The sequence below is a fragment of the Boleophthalmus pectinirostris genome, unplaced genomic scaffold, assembly GCF_026225935.1.
Source record: "Boleophthalmus pectinirostris isolate CB_2022bp ecotype Guang Dong unplaced genomic scaffold, ASM2622593v1 HiC_scaffold_3, whole genome shotgun sequence".
NCBI lineage: Eukaryota > Metazoa > Chordata > Actinopteri > Gobiiformes > Gobiidae > Boleophthalmus > Boleophthalmus pectinirostris.
This window is the reverse complement of record NW_026571299.1, coordinates 2,410,042-2,430,646: the sequence shown is the minus strand read 5'-3', so window position 1 is coordinate 2,430,646 and position 20,605 is coordinate 2,410,042. Positions and strand designations below refer to the sequence as shown.

Genomic DNA, 20,605 nt, shown 5'->3' with positions numbered 1-20,605 from the left:
AGTAGTAGTTGTAGTAGTAGTAGTACTAGTAGTAGTACTAGTAGTAGTACTAGTAGTTAGGGCTGCACTAGCTGCAAAAGATGAAAAAAGAACTTGGTCTTAACTAAAGGGTTTACTGTCCAGGAGACTGTGGAGGAGCAGGTGTGTGGAGGTTTGTGGAGCAGTTGTGTGGAGGTTTGTGGAGCAGTTGTGGAGGTTTGTGGAGCAGTTGCGTGGAGGTTTGTGGAGCAGTTGCGTGGAGGTTTGTGGAGCAGTTGCGTGGAGGTTTGTGGAGCAGTTGTGTGGAGGTTTGTGGAGCAGTTGCGTTTGTGGAGCAGTTGCGTGGAGGTTTGTGGAGCAGTTGCGTGGAGGTTTGTGGAGCAGTTGCGTGGAGGTTTGTGGAGCAGTTGCGTGGAGGTTTGTGGAGCAGTTGCGTGGAGGTTTGTGGAGCAGTTGAGATGTTACCTGGCTGGTTGCAGTGGGTGGTGTTGCAGCAGACCACAGAGTCGCTGGGGTTCATATCCAGATGAAGCATTCGAGTGTTACACAGATTGTTGGACACACAGCCGGTCATGTCACGCCCATAGTCTGCCAAAAACAGTCCCCAAGATTTCAGAGCGTACAAAACAAACAGTATTTAAGTCACCAGCAGAAGGAAGTTCACGGGAAAAGGTTTAAATGTCCCTTGTAAATATGTAAATATATAGTGTTTCATATCTTATAAAACGTGGTCCACACTTTTCAAACTTCACTGGAGGTAGTTGGATAAAGACAGGAGTATTTCATTACATATACACAGGATACATACATGAAATGTTTGTGCAGCTCTGCCCTGCGTCACAGCTTATGTATGTGCAGTTTTCTATCCAATATGTGCAGGCGTAACACTGCAGAGAGCCGGCAGCGGGCGCTGAGAGGAAACACAACACAGGTTTATAAGACACACTTCAGGTGATGCTGACTGACAACAAGGGCACATGTGCTAAAAGAGACATTTAAAGTTACACCGTGTAACATCTTTAGTTTCCATGGAGATAAACCTTTGACTAGATTGTTCCACAATTATGATGACTATAATAAGCATGTGATGCCACCAGTCTATATTACAGGTCAGATCTGTGAAGAGGTGTACCCTCTCCCAGTCATTTTCTGTGATGAAACACCTGTAATTGTGTTAATGCTAAAGATGTAAAATGCCAATACATGTGTGTTTGTGTTGAGACCAAACGTGTGACAAACTGTTTTTGATGATTTTGGCGACACTTTAGAGTAGATTACCACATTATACAGTACATTACTTTCTGGAGGTGGAAATGGACAGTTAAAGGAGAGTTAATATATTTGGTACGATATATAGCAGGAGGAGGCCCTAGTCAGGTTTGTGGAGAATGAAGTCCACTTAGAGCAAGCACTAATGTTTTTTCTGGGTTTTTCTGTTTAATAAAAACAACCAATATGAGACAAACATGTTTTTATCTTATGGGATAGTAAAAAGAAATTTGCAAAATGTTTTAGATGGCGCAGATTGACAGCCTCGCTTCCGTCAGTCTGTCCCAGGGCAGCTGTGGCTATATATATATATATATATATGAAAATAAAATGTGTTGGCTGTTCATGTGCAAATAAAGGACTTTATTGTCATAAGGGAAAGAGCCTCTGATGTATTTTTCACTGTATTTTGCACTAATATATTATATTATAGTATATTCCTGTTTTTTCCGAGTCTGTTTTTACTATCTCATACTATTGTGGTCTAAAATGTTTGATGTGCACTTTACCTTTTTTATATATTTTTTATACATACACGTGATATTACTACCAGATCCCCCCATGCACTTACCTGCTCCTTCTTTTTATGGAATTAACTTAGTCTCATTTTTGTCTAAAAGTGACATAGTGTGGCTTTAATCTAATACTTCAGTCTTAACATGTGACTGGGTGCATAGGATGAGATTAGCTCTTTTTTTTTTTGCTTTTTTTGTTTTTGCAGGCCTTCTTCTTGTTTTAATAGCACTAATGACTGAAATAGCAGAGACTGACCCGTCTGAGGGAGCGCGTTGCATCCGTCGACGTTGCAGCAGGAGAGCGTCTCTGTGTGGTGGCCCGTATTGAAGGAGAAGACTTCAGGTTGGGCTATGGAGCACAGGTTCTCAATGATGCAGCCTTTTGCCAATGAAGTGTAGTTTGTACCATCACTGTAGGTTGCTGAAAGCCAGAAACAAACAACAACCAGTCAGAGGAGCAAGAGGAGAACTGAGCAAACACAAACAGTGACAGGTGCAAACTACTGACCAAACAAGACAAGAATGTTTGACCAGAGGGAGAAACGGCACAGTCCAGAAGTAAGTTCCCTGTTTATCTGTCCCAGAGATAATCAATTTAGCCAGATTTTTGACCACATTATGGCATTAGTGTTCACATAGCAGGTCAGCCTCTGTGAAATAAACACCTTATAACTTACTGGCCATACCTCCTTGTCAAAACCTGATCTCGTCAGATCTTAGAAGGGCAAAGCTGGCCCTGGTGAGTACTAGGATGGGAGACTGCTGAGAAAATCAGGTACCACAGGGGGGCACCAGTGGCAAAAAAATTTCACCTACATCGGCTGGTATGAAAGTAGTGTGTGCGTGAGTATCGGGGATGGTTGGAGGGGCCGATGGTGCAGATCAGGGGCCTCGCTTTCGTCAGTCTCCCCAACTGAATGAATAATGCCCCGTAAAGCCTCTTTGGCCACGTTCAGACTGCAGGGCTTAATGCTCAATTCAGATTTTTTTGTGAAATCCGATGTTTTTGCAAGGTCGTTCACATTTCCAATTAAATGTGACTTGTATGTGACTCCAGTGTGAACATTAAAGACCCAAAAGTGTCCCGCATGCACACTGGAGACACGACGACGTCAACCGCAGCGAGCGTCTCTGTTTACAGAAGTTGTCCAAACATGGACGCAGCATCGAGCACCTGGAGATTTTAAAGTTCCTCTCGTACCGGAGCCAGAACATGAACAACTTACTTGTTTTAAGGAGGAGATTGAGAAGGAGAAGGACGAGGTTTTTGGTCGTGGTGTTTTGTGGGACAGAACGTTTGTGTGGATGTGGAGACGGAGCCAAGAGTGGTGAGTGGTGATGTACTTCACTTCAGTGACACAGAGTTCATTAACAATTTTCTCCTACTTCAGCGCAGAATAGTGACGTTTGTGTCTTGTTGATAACGTGTAGGTGGATGAATGCACTTTGGCCGTTCACACTGAAGTCGCATGTCAAAAGATCAGATATGTATCGGTTTCAGGAGCACATATCCAAGTGTCCTGGGTCACATTTGAAAAAATCGGATCTGTGTCATTAAAAGATCAGATACAGGAACATAGAGGCCAAAAAATCAGATTTGGGTCACTTCAGGCTGCAGTCTGAACGTAGGCTTAGAGTGTCCAAAAAAGAGCTACACTACCGGTGAAAAGTTTTAGAACACCACAGTTTTTCCAGTTTTTTACTGTTTACTCTTTACTGTTGACTAGGTATGTAACGATATCCAAATCTCACGGTATGATATTTCATGCAGTATATTTTGGAGGCTAACAAAATTGTGAATATGCTACTTTTTCCCATCCACCCGTCCGCCGGCGGGCGATTTTCCAATAAAAAATTTCACTCTGTATATTCACCTTCATTATTGTTTTCACTACCTGCATGCCATACATCGTTTGAAAGCTTAATTTATCAATAAAACAACCATATCATTCATTTTATGTCGTACAACGAGCCCGAATTTATGTGAATTTAAAAATTCACATCATAAACAAAGAATAAGATACGCGTTTCTTACCTTTGAGCGGTTCTGTCGGTCCAAAACGCGTTCAATCCATGAAAAGTTGTACTCAATAAATCCGTAATAATCCACAGAAAAAGAATATCAAGTTGATTTTTCCATAAAATAATTCCATGTGGGGGAATAATCCAGTCGTCCGTATGAGTGGATGAATCCGTGAATGAAAATATTATGTCTCTCCTCCGCCTCTTCTCCCGCTCTGAGTTCCGTTTCTCTTGGCGCTCTTGGGTACGCTTGTTTTCCTCACAGTCTTAGCTTCAAAATGAGACCCTCCCCGCTGTTGTCGGTGGCGGGGTTTAGGTGGGACAAGCCGCTGAAAAAGCTAACGCACCCACGTACTTCCTGGCTTTACGCACGCGTCATCAGTTTGTTTACGGGAAATCTCTTCAGTCATTGGATCTTCCAGAAAGTGATTGACATATTGTTTTAGCCTATCACCAGAGCTTTCAAACGGTGGGTGGGACATTCAGATTGTATTGGAAACGGACCCTGTGTTTATACGCGCAGCCGAGAGGAACAGGAGAGAGACACAGAGAGCAGTAGTAGTAGTAGCAGAACTGCCAATTGGAAGACAATTTTGGCTACTTTTAGTTTTTTTTTCTTGAGAAAACATGCCTAAAGCTCAGAAGAATTAGTATTATAATAATAACAATGATTATTATTTTATATTATTATTATTATTTTGGCACAAATTTGGCAATCTTGTGCCAAATTGTCATTTTGTTTACACAAAGGCTCACAGCATCAAAACCCTTTGTCCTAGAGATCTGAAATTCTACACAGTTGTTGCCAACAACTTGAACAATGAGTGTAGTGAGTCACAAATGCCTAGCACGAAGTATGCCCAAGCTAAGGCCTTTATTTTTTTCAATTTTTTTTTTCGAAGCAAAAAAATATTTTTTTTTTTCAATTTTAATTGACTGTACTGTAGGTTAGGCAGCACTCACAGTCTTCATGTACATATCTACAGAAACTAGAAGGCCTAAGCTTTAAAATAGTGCCTCACACAAGCATGTGGGTTCTAAGGTTTTCTTTTAATAAGCTATGGCATTTGGGTATGTCTTACCATTGTGCACACACCAAAATGAGGCGGGTGGTAACAGGTTAAAATGCCTTGACGAGGCTTAATTCAAAGTGCTTAGAACTGCTATTTCTTCATGTAGTTTGAACCAAAAAGGAGCAAAGGATCATGGTCTATGTAGTTCTTTGTTTTTTTTAGCTATTGCTGCACCATAACAAAGAATTTAAGCAAAGAAACCCGTGATTCGATATATTGTGATGGCCCATGATATTACTGATCCCTATTGTTGACCAAAACATATTCTAAACTTTTGATTGATGTGTGTGTCCACCTTTAGCAGATTTAACAGCTGAACACACTTATGGCTCGTTCTTTTTACAACAGAAATCAAATATTCTTCAGAGAGTTCTTCCCAAGTCTGTTGCAGAAGTTCCCATAAATGTGTGGCACTTGTAGGTCGCTTCACTCTTCTGTCCAGTTCATCCCAAACCAACTCGATGGGGTTTAAGTCTGGACACTGTGCTGCTGGACACTCCATGTTTTCAGGTTTTACCATCTTGTTCTGAGGTAGTTTTGACAGAGCTTAGACTTGTGTTTTGTTTCTTTTATATTTTTTAAACATCTGGCTGTTCAGTTTTTAACTTTGAACCATTTCAAGATCTTCGTTGGACTTAAACGACTTGAATTGCAATAAAAGAAATGGAAAAATTAGGTGCGAGAGATTGCTAGATTACTCAAACATGCACGAACGACCATATAAAACCACTTCAGGCATGATTATTGATGAAAGAACATTATAATAGTAATTTTAGCATAATTCCCTCTCTTTAATCAACTAGATAGTGTGAAAAAAGCACAGCCACTACACAGGTACTACAATGAAAATACTTGGGGCATTTATACCTATAGATATTTGGACATAACCAAAAAAAATCAAGACCTTACTAATTTTGGTGCGGGTGTAACAGGGGGAGTTCTTGAAGCATTTCACTGGGTGTTCATCGGAGCAGGTGCTGTCCGTACATTTGCTGCACTCCACCCCGATCTCTGTCACAGAAAAAGCCCGTTCAGTCTGGAGACCAGCCCGGCATCCTCACTGTTAGCATCACTACTTCCTGTCCAGTTTGATTTTTATGAGGTCTTTTGTAAAATTGCTAAAATGAATAAATAAGGCAGTGAACAGGGAGCTGTGGGTGGATGTCACTGACAACGTGTTAAAAAGTACACAAAAAGTACACAAATAAAATGAATCTAGACCAGTCCTTCTCAAATAGTGGGGGAGCGCTTTTTTTTTTTTTTTTGCCGTGCTAGAATAAAGTGTAATTGCACATCCACTACAGTAGTTGGCCGTGACGCTCTCATTGTCAGTGTGCGTAGGGAGTATTAGCGTTATACATGCATCACGAATTTTGGGCTTCTGGTCATCGCGCAATGCACACTGAGAAGGATTTTCTGAAAAAGTGAGTGTCACACCTCCATGTTTGTTTTCCCAGTGGGATGTGTCTATTGTCAAAACCAATCTTTTCAAGTCTTTTGAACCATATCACTTTTGTTTCTGGTTCTGATATTGTCATATTTTAGTTTTGGGATTCGGACATTGTAATTGTGTGGGTGTTGGATCCTAACAGCGGAAAACGACTCAGGAAATGGGCTTTGGAAGTTTGCGAACTCCATAAATGCAAAAGGGAATCAGATGTGTGTGACTGCAAACCTCTGTTCAAACGGTTTCTCTTCCCAGTGGAATTGAAAAATAGTGAAAGGTGAAGGTGATGGGCAGGATTGATCCAAAGGAAGGACAAAAAGGAAACATTTGACTGCCTAAGAAATCATCCTAAGTTTGCAGTGAACAGTCTGTATGTGGAGCACCATCAAAGTGGGATCCTGATCCTCGCTCAACCTTGGTTTACAAGTTTAAAAAGTCAACGTCAAAGCGAAAGGCTCCAACTGTTCACCAAGAAACACCTTCCACTGCAAAGAGACCAAGACGTGATGTTGCTGTAAAACCACAAGAACAAGAAAGTGCAGCTCAGTCTGTTTGTCTTCTGCACCTCTGGATTAATAAATGGGATTTTGTTTTGTCGTCGCTCCACATACAAAATGTTCACTGCAGACTCGGGATGATTTCTTAGGCAGACAATGGTTTCTTTTGGTTCTTCCTGTGGATCAATCCTGCCCATCACCTTCACCTTTCACTGTTTTTCAATTCTGTTGGGAAGAGAAACAGTTTGAACGGAGGTTTGAGTCACACACATCTGATTCACTTTTGCAGTTATGGAGTTCAAACTTCCGAAGCCCGTTTCTTGAGCCGTTCTCCGCTTTTAGGATCCAACAACCACACAATTACGATGTCTGAATCCCAAAACTAAAATAATATCAGAACCAGAAACAAAAGCGATATGGTTCAAAAGACTTGAAAAGATCGTCTTTGTCAATAAACGCATCCCACTGGGAAAACAAACACGGAGATACCGATCCGCGGCCCGGGGTTTGGGGACCCCTACTGCGACACAACTCGGACACTGGTCATAGAGTGGGAAAAGTCTTGGACATATTTATGACCTCAGTGGACATATCTAGAAAACACTGAGCAGAGTGGGACCTAGAACGGAGACATTCGAAATATTTTGGTTAATTGAGCTGGACTCGGGACCTGCTGTGGACATTCGTGGGACAGACCTGGACGGTTGCAGTGGGATGTGTTGCAGCACACAGGGTTCTCGGTCGTGAACACCACTCTGTTGTCACTGGTGTTGCAGATGTTTGTGGAGACACAGCCGTAGAAGGGCTGTACGTCCGACATCACTAACAACAACAAGAATAACAACGACAAAAATGAGAACAGCAACGACAATAATGAGAACAACCAAAACAACATGCAGAGTGAACAGAGCACAGGAGTACAGTGGGCAAATGTTACACCACCAAAACACATATGATAAACAATCAACTCTAGAGAAAGAGAGAGAGAGGAGCTGCTCTGACGCCTTCTGATTCAAACGTTCTCTGAGATTTTAATGTGAATAAGAATGTGATTGTCGTATTCACAGTGTGAAAACAACATAATCCAACAAAAGCTGTATGTTGAGAATATGAAGTGATTTGAACGTTTGTTCTTCTTGCATCGCTTTTTCACATATGATTTTATTTTTCTCATTTTTGTTTGTATCTTTTGAAAATACAGATGCTACGTCCAGACAGTGACTCTTTCTTGAGTAATAGTTTTAGTTTTTCTTCAGTTATTGCTTTGTACTTCGACTTGAGTAATATTATTCTGAAGTAAGATCACTCTTACTTCAGTAAATATTTTGGCTACTCTATCCACCTCTGTTTACAATGGTTTCACCTTGTTTCTTTATTTTACTCAGAATTGTATTTTGAGTGATGTATTAATGCTTCAATAATCCTGTATTGTCTGGCATTGGAGACGGGACTGCTCGGAAAACCCTTTGAACTCCTCAAACCTGTTCAGTAAGATGAGTTCTTGAGATATTTTTGTGAGTTCTATGTAATATAATGTAATACTGTATTGTAAGTTTTCACAGATAAAAACACTGTAGCGTGCATCAAAATGTACTGCTCACTACTGAGGAATGTGGCTGTTGCGTTGAGTGAAGTGAAGCGAGGGTCAGGATCCTGAGACCATGTGTGAGGGGAGGGGATGAAGGGACACACTGGAGCAGAAGGAATGGTCTCGTCTTAAATACATTTAACACCAAGAAGATGACTGTGGACTTTTGGCAGGTGCAGACACAGCATACGTCTGTGCTGATTGAATAACAGAGTACTGAGGTGGTCACCACAAGTATCTGGGTGTCCATTGGGACCACAAACTGAACTGGCCGGTCAACAGAGCAAACTCTTCTTTTTTAGAAAGCTCAAATCTGTGGATGTCTATAATGAGATGCTGTAATCCAAGGGTCATCAAACTAAGGCCCGCGGGCCAACTCCGACCCTCTACACCCCTTTGACCGGCCCCACCCCCTCTGCCCCCACCACCTGAACTGGCCCATAGAGGTAATACTCTAAAGTTGTCATGGCCTATTTTTTTTTAAATTACTTTATGGCAAATAATAACATGTCTGCATCTTGTAGTTTGTTGATTTTTTTCAATTAAAAATGACATTTATAAGAAGAATTTATATTCAAATAATTATGTGACATATTTGCCCCCAAATTTGCCACTGAAATTTCGTCACCTGAAAAGCTCAAGATCAAACAGTGACAGTCAGAGTACTGTACAGAGTACTGTAGTACAGTTAAGGACAGAGTACTGTAGTACAGTTAAGGACAGAGTACTGTAGTGCAAAATGGCTCGTGTTAAAGTACAAAAACTTGACAGAGAGAGTCAAGGGGTCAGTCCATATGAAATCAGCCGCCCTCCCCTATGAGCCATCTCAGATTTCAAATCAAATCAAATCAAATCAAACTTTATTTATAAAGCACTTTTCATACAAAATGCAACACAAAGTGCTTTACAGTGATTAAAAACAGTCCCGCATTTCCAACCACCCAACCACCCACCCACCAACCCAACCCCCGCACCCCCAACCCCACATAGTCAAACAACCCAAACACACACTCACATACACACAAACATGCACACACACACACACACACACACACACACACACACTCACACGCTAAAATACATAACCGGACACAATAAAATGTGAGGCTGAATACAGGCGAACCAGTTGAGAAAGCACCATCAGAGGAGCCGTCTGCACCGGGAGCAGAGAGACGTCCACCACCACCAGGAACCACCACAGGAGCCAGGGGAGAGATGAAGCCCAGACACCTGAGGCCCAAGCACCATCCCTCCACCAGGAGCCCACATGACAGACCCAGCAGCCACAGCTGACCTCCACTCCCGATGCAGAGGCTCCTACAGAGGAAACACTGGAAATCCTAAAAAATATGCCTAAGATAAATAAATATAGTAAAATGTGTACAATAAAAACAAGTAAAAGTATAAGATTTCAATCAAAAGCTAAGCTAAAAAGGTGGGTCTTGAGCCTACTCTTAAAAACATGAACGTTCTCTGCAGCCCTGAGCTCCTCCGGCAGGCAGTTCCATAGACGGGGGCCATAGTGCTGAAAAGACGCCTCTCCGTGAGTGTGTGTCCTGACTTTGGGAATGACCAGGAACCTGCTGCCAGAGGAGCGCAGGGTCCGCGAGGGTTCGTAAGGTAAAAGCAGTTCTGAAAGATAAGAAGGCCCAAGACCATTAAGACATTTAAAAACCAGTAAAAGAACTTTAAAATCGATCCTGAAACACACAGGGAGCCAATGCAGTGATTTTAAAACCGGTGTAATGTGGTCCCGCCCTCTGGTCCTCGTCAGGACACGTGCTGCTGAATTTTGTAATAATTGCAAAACCTGAAATACTCTTTTTGGGAAGACCAGAGAGCAGGGCATTACAGTAGTCTATTCGACTGGTGATAAAAAGCATCAGCGTCTCGGTGTTGGCCAGAGAGAGAGAATGGGGCGAACTCTGGCTATGTTTTTTAGGTGATAAAAACCAATTTTTGTGATGTTCTTAATGTGTGGGATAAAAGTTAGCTCAGAGTCAAAAATGACGCCCAGGTTTTTTCACTAGAGGAGATGGGTTAAAGGACTGTGTTTGGAATTTGGGTAAAAGTTTCTCTCTCTGGGCCTCAGGACCAATGACTAAAACCTCAGTTTTGTCCTGGTTAAGCTGGAGGAAGTTTTCTGCCATCCAGGACTTAATTTCTAGAATGCAGTTAAAAAGGGCATCCATTGGTCTGGTGTCATCAGGAGACATGGAGATGTAAAGCTGCGTATCATCTGCATAGCTGTGGAAGTTGATTCCATGTCTCCTGATGACACCACCAAGAGGGAGCATGTACAAGTTAAAAAGCACAGGGCCTAAAATGGAGCCCTGGGGCACACCACATGTGATTTTATGGACCCTGGAGGAGCATGTGTCTACACTCACCATAAATGTTCTGTCTGTGAGGTAGGATGTGAACCATCTGTGAACAGCACCTGAGAGGCCGAGGTCTTTTAGGCGAGTTAAAAGAATAGTGTGGTCTACTGTGTCAAAGGCGGCGCTCAGATCCAGTAGAACCAACACGGTTACCTTTTGTGAATCATAATTTAATCTAAAATCATTTAAAATCTTTGCCAGGGCGGTCTCGGTGCTGTGGTTCACCCTAAAACCAGACTGAAATTTTTCCAAGATGTTGTGATCGTCTAAGAAATTATTTAGTTGGATAAAAACGAGTTTTTTCTAAAATTTTGCTTAAAAATGGTAGGTTAGACACTGGTCGGTAGTTGTTAAAATCATTAAAATCTAAATTGCTCTTCTTCAGCAGGGGCCTCACCACCGCTGCTTTGAAGGCAGAGGGAAAGACCCCTGTCTGAAGAGAGCAATTCATCATGGTTAAAAGCTCATCCCTAAAAGATCCATAAAATGACTTAAAAAATGGAGTGGGAATTGGATCTAAAAGACATGTGGTGGGCCTCACTGAGGAGAAAACTTTGTCAAGCATCTCAGCATTAACCAGGACAAAACTGTCCAGTGTTTCCTCTGGTCTAGACAAACACTCAGATGTACTAAAAACAGAGCTTTGACAAGATAAAATATCACATCTGATAGTGTTTATCTTACCCGTGAAGTGGTCTGCAAACTGCTCACAGAGAGAGTCAGTGGGTGTTAAGTAAAACGTGCTAAAATGAGGGTTTAAAATGTTGTTAATGGTTGAGAAGAGGACCTTAGGATTATTCTTGTGATTGGTGATTATTGTGGAAAAGTAATGGTTTCTTGCGTTTCTTATTGCGTTGTTGTATGTACGTTGTTGATCACTGAATAATTGGTAGTTTATTGTAGTTTTGTTTTTTCTCCATCTCCGTTCTGCCCTCCTGCACTCTCTCTTGAATTTTGTCAGCTCTTCAGTTCTCCATGGAGGTTTTATTTTGGTTATGCTTTTAGTTTTTAGTGGAGCAACCAGATCCAGAGCTGACCGTAGTTTACTGTTAAAATAGTCGGTGATAAAATCGCAAGGGGCAGGTAAAACCATTGGGGGATTTTTATCTAAAACTTCGATAAAATTTGCAGCCACTTCAGGGGTCAGACGGCGCTTCCTCACAGTTCTCACAGAGGTCTCACGTTGTATAAAACCAGTGATGTTAAAAAACACGCAGTAGTGGTCAGACACAGCCAGGTCAACAACAGAGGACACACTAGTGGTCAGGCCATAGGTGATGACCAGATCCAGAGTGTGTCCTCTGTTGTGAGTTGGCTTGAAAAAATTCAAAAATTTCTAAAATGACCAAATGAAAGAATCTAAAATTTTAGCTCAATCCCTTCCGTTCCTGAGTTATGGCCTGATGAAATTTTGGGGCCATGCCCATTTTTTTGTACACCTTAATTCATAAGCATGTTTGAGAGACCATAACTTCATAAAAAATAGAGCTAGGAAGCTGAAATTTGTATTATTGTAGATTCTTGGTCAAAGATTCTAAATCTGTCTGTCAAATATTGGGTTTCTTAAGGAGGGCGCTGTGGGCCCCCAAAATCTCAAATTTGGTTGCCGCTCAATTTTTTTTTTTTTTTTCAATTTTTGAGGTCCAAGATCTATTTACTCCAAGCAGATATTTACAAACTAACTGTAAAACTGAATATTTGAGAGAATGACCATTTCAACGGGTCATAACTCAGGACCCAAAAAACAGTAGATGACCAATTTTTTTTCTTGTTCAGTGTAAACACCGTGCATTTTGTCTGATATTTCAAGAAAGTGTGGTGGTTTATATAATATATATCTGCTTCGTCAGGGTCAAACTATTCTGTTTTACGGCCGACCCGAACCCGGTCCCCATCACAGTCAGGAACGATAATGTGATCCCCAGAAAAAAAAAGTTTGGTGACCCTGCTGTAACTTTTTATCAGTCTGTTGAGGTCAGTGCTGTGTTTTTGGCATCATGTGCTGGGGAGATGCTCTGACAGTTAGAGACAAGTTGCAGGTGGACTAGAGTGGACGTGTAGCCGCTGGAGAGAAGAATGAGGAGCATGATGCTGTATGACACTGTGAGCCCGGACGAGAAGAAGCTATTATTTTTAGTAACTTCCAAATATTTAAGCTTATGTCTAATAAAAACAATAATAACTGTTCCAAGATGTATTTGTTACAAAAAGAGTTTCGACAGCTTATTGAACACACTGACCAAATCCTGCGCACACCTCCTCGACGTTACAGGTCACATTAGTACTACACTCGTAGGTATGAGGGTCACAGCCGTAGCACTGCAGAGAGCCAGCAGGGGGCGCAGGGACTGAAACACAACACAGGTTAATGGTTGATGTGGGAGCGTGGAGAGTTTGGTCAGTGTCACTCACTGGGGAGCTCGGCGGAGTTACACTGGTCTGAGTCACAACACATGATCTTGTGGAGGCGGGAGGAGCCGTAGTTGTACGAGTAGAAGGTGCCTCCATCAGTACACCCGTTGTTGTCTGGAGACGTACAGCCTTTAATGATCGTGATTCTCCCAGAGTCTGCAACAGTAACAGGACAAACCCACTGACATCACTACGTTCTAGAGGCCAATCATTTTTAAAGGGCACATATTGAGGTATTTTCTGATCTATGTTATAATGTTGTTTCTACATCAAAAACTTAGTCAGAGTTGTGTTTTGTTGTTTACTCTGAGTTACTATGTCCAACCCCAAGTGGACGAGTTTGAGAGAGACTAAGGACCTGTCCACACGACAACGTTTTTTGGTCAAAACGGTGAAGTGTGTCTGTCGTTTTGGAATTTCTTCCACACAGAGCCAGAGTTTCAGGTGGGCGAAAACGGTGTTTTTTTAGAATGGGTTCCAGCTGGGCTCTGCGGCAGTCCTTCTGCCTGTGGTCAACCGACGGTCTACGCGGGTGCACCTCCGAGCCCGTCCGCCAGTAAGTTCTGGTGCAGTTCTGGTTTAGTCATGGTTTAGTCATGGTATAGTCCTAGTTTTCAGTCCTGGTGGTTCTGTACTGCGCGGGCGTGTGAGAGTCTCCAAAAATGGACCTGTGCAGGACTCTGCTCCGCGGACCACAAGACCCGTTGCTGAAATGTGACAGGTGTAGACTACGGAGCTGCTCCCGTCGCCCAGCAACCAAGACACGCTTCTAACGCTAACAACACACACCACGCAGATTACACGGATCAATAAAATATATTACGCAATTACGGGTAATTAAACAGTTGGATTTTATTCTAATAATTCTCATCCAAATCTTATGGCTAAAAAACGAAAACTTACGTTTAACTTTTGCAAAACAAAACTGCGATATTTATGGGATACATCTAAAATAGACTAAATAATAATAATAAATAAGTTTAAAAAATGGTGATGAGATTTGCATTATTAAATATTATTATCATTGTTAACAGCGCCACATACAGGTGTGGCAGATGTATTACATCATTTTCACTCACTGCTCCGTTGTCGTCTGGACGTGAATATTTATTGATCTGACACGTGTGTGGATGGGAAAAAAATCCAGGAGCATTGTCGTGTGGATGTAGACTAAATCTCCCATGAAGCTTCCTTGAAAGCTCAGGACTAATTAGCTACTGGTAACTAATGAGCACAAGATTTATAACTTTACGTAAAATCTGTCTCTGCTGCTAGTTTATAAAGTTACAAAGTTTAGCAGAATCTTGTGTTTTAAATGTTCCTTTTAGACTTAAAACAGCTGTTTTATGTGTTATATTAGTTAGCACGTAGCTGTTTACCCTCCGTGATGCCTTTGAACTTATACACTAATACTAATATACTAATATATGAGTTAATAAATTCCTGTTGGAGAAATGAATGGCCCATGTGCCTCGTGTGCTGGTCCTAAATGTGAACCTGAACTGACTGCTCACTACACGGTTTACGCTTTGACAAGTTCCTTTATCCTGCTGTAGTTTTGGACATAGTTGTGAGTGCAGTTACCATTGATGGCGCTTGTGTAGCACAGAGTCTGCCAGGAGGAGCAGGTCTGTGGATTCTGTGAAGAACAACTGAAGTCTGCACAGGACATACACTCCAGCCCAGCAGCTGGAAGAGAAAAGACCAGGATAAGCCCAGGACATGTGCTCCCAGTCACAAACTAAAGCTCAACAGCACCACAAACATCAGCAGTTAAACTCAAAACCTGGAGTGTAGTTCAACCATCGCCTGTATTAAAGTTTTGCATCTACATCACAAAAGCACGTGACCTGTTGTTTATGCCGCCATATTGGAGGTCAAACTATCCATCTGGACCAACGTGTAGTATTTGTGTGCGATTGTGGGGTCTTGTCACTTTCGCCGGCATGGAATCTCCCCTTCAATTTCCACCGTCCAGGGCAGCTCCGGCTCTGATTTTGACCCCCGTTCTACTTCCCCCTGGCTGTTACCAGGAACAGATGTGATGTTTGGTGATCAACAAAGACCTCACGCATCCCACTACAAAATATTTATAATCCTCTAACCCCGTGTAGCTTCTCAGTTCTTGCTTGGTGCAGCATGATGTCGGATGAATTAAGTCGTTATAAATATCTGGACATTAGAGGTTGGGCACAGAGCGTCGGAATTATAGATCTGTTCCACAACCCAGGAGGACGACTTTAGCGTTACATCTTTCTAATGACGGCTGGAGGTTTCAGACAGTTTTATGTTATTTGCGCTGTTTAAAGTAGCCATGATTATACTGTAGAAACTGAACCTGGACCGACCTTGACCTCCAGTACGGCCGCCAAAACAATTAAGTCACGTGAATCCTTAATAAAGAAGCGAGTGTGACGTCGCCCATTTGGAACGCGGCAGATTATCGATGTCCACACAGTCTATGATCTCGACTCATTTTTAGGAATGTTTGGTTCATCAATAATCAAATGTAATCATAAAATCGTATCAATTCAATCTGTGCCCCAAAAAGTACACCTTACTCCCTTAAAAGTGTTTTAATCAGGCCGGTTATGCCTTTATGTTCAGAACGGCCAGAAAGATGTAGGGATGATCACTTAGACTTAGACAAACTTTATTGATCCACAAGGGAAATTACTTGAACACAGTGGCTCACACATCACAAATAAATAAATATAATAACAAAGAGCAACAAGGGCAGTCAGAGATAACAACCTGGTCCCCATGAGGCGTCGGTGGGTCAGTTCATCAGCACAGAAGCAGTTTATGAGGAGTCCAGCCCATATCACATGATCATTATATCCACAATATAATGTGTGTATGTGTACAGGCCCATGAACATTTGTGTGATGTTGGTCACACATGAGAATGTCTGTGTTTACTAGTGTGGAACTAAAATGTCATTTTTTATGAGTTGTGTGTGTGTTAGTTGTGTGACTGTAGATCAGTGTGTTGTGTTTCTCCAGAAAAACAAGAAATGGAAATGATTTTCATTCCAATTAGAATTTTAACGGCTACACTGAAAGAGAAAGGAACTGTTAGAATTAGTGATTATCTGGAAAACTATGCATATTTTAAATTATCGCGTTAATTGCGATTAATTAATTACAGTCATATTTAGCGCGTTATATTTTTTAATCGCGTTAATCTCATTTTTAATCTCTAACTTTAGTGTTTCTGTATGCGAGTTGCTTTATTATAAAACCTGTTTTTATGTGTTGTTGGGACAATAACACACACACACACAAAAAACACATTTATAATTTTTTTTATTTCGGTAATTCCACTCATTGCCGGAAACCCACACAAAACGCGCGCAGTAACAGCGATGTAAACATTATGTTAACGCTGGCGGCGTCAGTCGCACAATGGACGAGGTCGAAGAGCCAGTAGAACAGAGCAGCAGTGCACAGGTAAAAACACATTCGTGTCTTGGAAATTATTCTCCCGACGTGAAATATAAAAGAAAATAACAAATATAAAATCAACTACAACTTAAATGTCACTGGTGAAAACAACCTGCATAGACTCATGATGTCTGCACTACTGTCCTATACACACACACACACACACACACACACACAAACACACACACAAACACACACAAACACACACACACACAACACACAAACACACACAAACACACACAAACAACACACAAACAACACAAACACACACAAACACACACAAACACACACACAAACACACACACAAACAACACACAAAACACAAACACACACACACACACAACACAAACACACAAACACAAAACACACACAAAACAACACAACACACACAACACAAACAAACACACACCTTCATCATCGTCATTAACCTGAGAACGCGCGGACCACGTTTCCTTCCGTAGTTACTGCGTGGACACTGACGTGCTCCCGTGAGCCGCGTGTGGATCGTGTTTTCTCGCGTACGCGGCGTAAACCGCACTTCCTCCTGTGAACCTCTAAACCAGAACTAACACCAAGACTAAAACCAGGACTAATCCAGTCCAGGACTAAACCAGGTCTAAACCAGGACTAAACCAGTCCAGGACTAAACCAGAACCAAAACCAGAACTAAAACCAGAACTAAACCAGGTCTAAACCAGGTCTAAACCAGGTCTAAACCAGGACTAAACCAGAACTAAAACCAGGTCTAAACCAGGAATAAACCAGAACTAAAACCAGGTCTAAACCAGGTCTAAACCAGGTCTAAACCAGGACTAAACCAGAACTAACACCAGGACTAAAACAGGATTAATCCATTCCAGGACTAAACTAGGACTAAAGCAGGTCTAAACCAGGACTAAAACAAGGACTAAAACCAGTGATCTCATATATAAAACATTTCTCTATCAATAATATTTTTTATATGGTTAAGGAAAGACTGGACTTTTTATTGTCTTTAAGTTGACAAAAGTTATTATGTTCAGATTTCCTCGTCTTTGCTACTTTACAACAAACAGTTTCTGATTCATGGAGACTTGGGCTCAACAGTCAATTTGGAGAGATTTGTTAAACAATAAATGACTTTATAAAGTCACTTTTTAAAATCTATATCAGTCTTTTGATCTGCCACAATAATGTAATAATGAATTTAAATGAAAATACCTCAAATTGAAGCTTTTCTCAGCAATTTTTAGGTGAGATTAAAATGAGATTAATTAGATTAATTAATTACAGATCATAATTAATTAATCTCTCAATTTTTTTAATCGCATGACAGCACTAAAATAGATAATAATTTTTCTGAGATTTTGAGACACTCCCATTGCTCGAGCTCGATCCTTCGCAGAGTTATGACCAAAAACACATATTTGACCCTGGTTACCTTCACCAGTTTCAACCTATAACATCCAGTGTGCCCCGGTTATGTGTGTGCCAACTTGTGTAATGATTGGATTGAATATTTTACACCGCAGATGGTTCAGAAATTGCCGAAACTGCCAAATCCTTTATAATGGCGTGACCATTCAATTGACCCGTGTGACCTCCAATGACCTCGGATCCTCACCAAACTTTTTTTGCGGCATCGGACACTGGGGCTTGACCCACGTACCAAATTTGGTGACAATTGGTCCATAAATAGTGGAATTATCGCAGGTGGACAGACACACACACGGTGAATACAAAACCTGGTCAAACCTCCGGGGACCAGGTAAAAATATAAAGGATAATAATACATTCTTCATGAGTAAAAGTCTAAATAAGTCAGATGTGTTATCATGACAGGCGTAGATGTGTATGCAGCTCCAAGTAAAGCTTTTTCAGACAAATCTAGAAGAAATAAACATATGAGTGACAGTTTGGATTCAGATGGGAGGTGGAGTCTGAATGAAGCTCTCTCTGGTCTCATTGTGCAGATAAAAGCCACTGGGAAGGCGTAACGGGGAGTCTAACACAAACTTTCCAATTCCAGCCAAAGATATGCATGGAAATTTGAAAAAAAAAAAAAAATGCCTCAAAAAAAAAAAAAAAAAAGGAAGTCAAGAGCCCCGGGACTGTTGGATTTGTACGGAACGACAGGAGTACACACAGCATTTGACCTTAAATGAAACTCAATGAACACAGCTACTCGTTTAAAACAGTAAATTCATTCACAGACAAGGGAACAGATCAGGACTGAACGTGTGTGCGCTCTCACCTGAGTAGATGCAAAGAAACAGGACAGTTACAGACAGCAGCTTCACACAAGTCTTCATGGTTTTGGTGGCGTTTGTCGTTTCTGTCTCCTTTTCTGGCTCTGCTCCTCTGGCTCTCCTCTTCTGGTTCTCTTAATCTGGCTTTGCTCCTTTTGCTCTTCTCTTTTGGCTCTTCTCTTTTGGCTCTCCTCTTCTAACTCTGCTCTTCTGGCTCTCTTCCTCTGGCTCTTCTCTTGTGGTTCTCCTTCTTTCACTCTGCTCCTCTGGCTCTCCTCTTTTGACTCTCCTCTTTTGTCTCTCTTTTGGCTCTGCTCCTCTGGCTCTCCTCTGTCACTACTCCTTTGGCTCTTCTCCTCTAGCTCTGCTCTTCTGGCTTTGCTCCTTCGACTCTCTTCCTCTGGCTCTCCTCCTTTGGTTCTCCTTTTCTGGCTCTGCTCCTTTTGCTCTCCTCTTGTGGCTCTCGTTCTCTGACTCTGCTCCTCTGGCTCTGCTCCTTTTGCTCTCCTCTTTTACCTCTCCTCTTCTAACTCCGGTCCTTTGGCTCTCCGCTTGTGGCTCTCCTTCTTTTGGTTCTGTTCCTCTGGCTCTGCTCCTTCGTCTCTTCTCTTTTGGCTCTTCTTCTCTAACTCTGCTCCTCTGACTCTGCTTCTCTGGCTCTCCTCTGTCACTACTCCTTTGGCTCTTCTCCTCTAGCTCTGCTCTTCTGGCTTTGCTCCTTTGGTTCTCCTTTTCTGGCTCTGCTCCTTTTGCTCTCCTCTTGTGGCTCTCGTTCTCTGACTCTGTTCCTCTGGCTCTCCTCCTTTGACTCTTCTCTTTTGTCTCTGCTCCTCTGTCTCTCTTCCTCTGACTCTGCTCCTTTTACTCTCCTCTTTTGGCTCACCTCTTCTGGCTCTCCTCCTTTGGCTCTCCTTTTTCTGACTCTGCTCCTCTAGCTTTGCTCCTCTGGCTCTGCTCTTTGGCTCTCGTTCTCTGGGTCTGCTCCTTTGTCTCTCCTCTTCTAACTCCGCTCCTCTGCTCGGAGAAACTCAGAACGGTTTAGACCACATTCTCGCTTGACATGTTTTCATCTTCGCTTCACCCAAACTGGTTTCGCAGCTCGTCTGTGTTGCAACTGGAAGTAAAACAAAGTCTGATTTTTCGGCTTTGTGTTTTCAGGTCATTTTCAGCGAGAGCCGTTCCAGAGTAATAATGTGTACAACTCAATCAAACAAAATCCGTTGTAACTTCTAAACTTTCAAGTTCATTCATTCATTCAGTACACTTGAATTCCAGTAATATTTATATTTGAATTTATTTATTTTAGAGACCATGTCAGTAGCATTAATCAAAGAAGAATTGTAGAGATGCTTTTTTCCAGATTATTATATTATATTTCCATCATTCCAAACACAGAATACACAAATAAAGCAAGTTTATAGTGATTTATAGTGCTAATATGCAACAAAAAGTGATTATTGTTCTTATCTTCCATTAAAGGAAAATATTTTTTTTGTTATCGATAAAAGAGTGTTAAAGATAAAGGACGAGTCTGCTTTCTACAGTGTGTTTGTGTGAATGTGAAGAAGCCTGAGCATGTGGGTCATGAGACAGAAACGTTTACCGTAAAAGTGACTTTGGTTTGGGCACATTCTTGTTGCTTCACTCTGCACAGGCGTCACACGAAGGCCCAGAACAGTCAGCTCAACACAACTGCACACCAATAATAACGCACTGAAGCCGCTTACGTAACAGTGTAACACATTTGA

General features: G+C 41.7%; 1 protein-coding gene across 1 annotated transcript in view; it reads right to left on the bottom strand.

Annotated features, from left to right (window-relative positions):
• Window positions 1-18,920, bottom strand: part of LOC129411107 (uncharacterized) — a 24,064-nt gene extending 5,144 nt beyond the window's left edge. Inside the window, exons 1-8 of the mRNA XM_055161052.1 lie at window positions 18,863-18,920; window positions 13,184-13,339; window positions 13,012-13,119; window positions 7,499-7,624; window positions 2,020-2,184; window positions 788-889; window positions 445-567; window positions 1-71 (exon numbers count right to left, since the gene is read on the bottom strand). The exon at window positions 1-71 is cut by the window's left edge and continues 49 nt beyond it. Coding sequence (XP_055017027.1) covers window positions 1-71; window positions 445-567; window positions 788-889; window positions 2,020-2,184; window positions 7,499-7,624; window positions 13,012-13,119; window positions 13,184-13,339; window positions 18,863-18,920 — 909 coding nt within the window. The remainder of the gene's footprint in view (window positions 72-444; window positions 568-787; window positions 890-2,019; window positions 2,185-7,498; window positions 7,625-13,011; window positions 13,120-13,183; window positions 13,340-18,862) is intronic.
• Window positions 18,921-20,605: the final 1,685 nt, after the last annotated feature.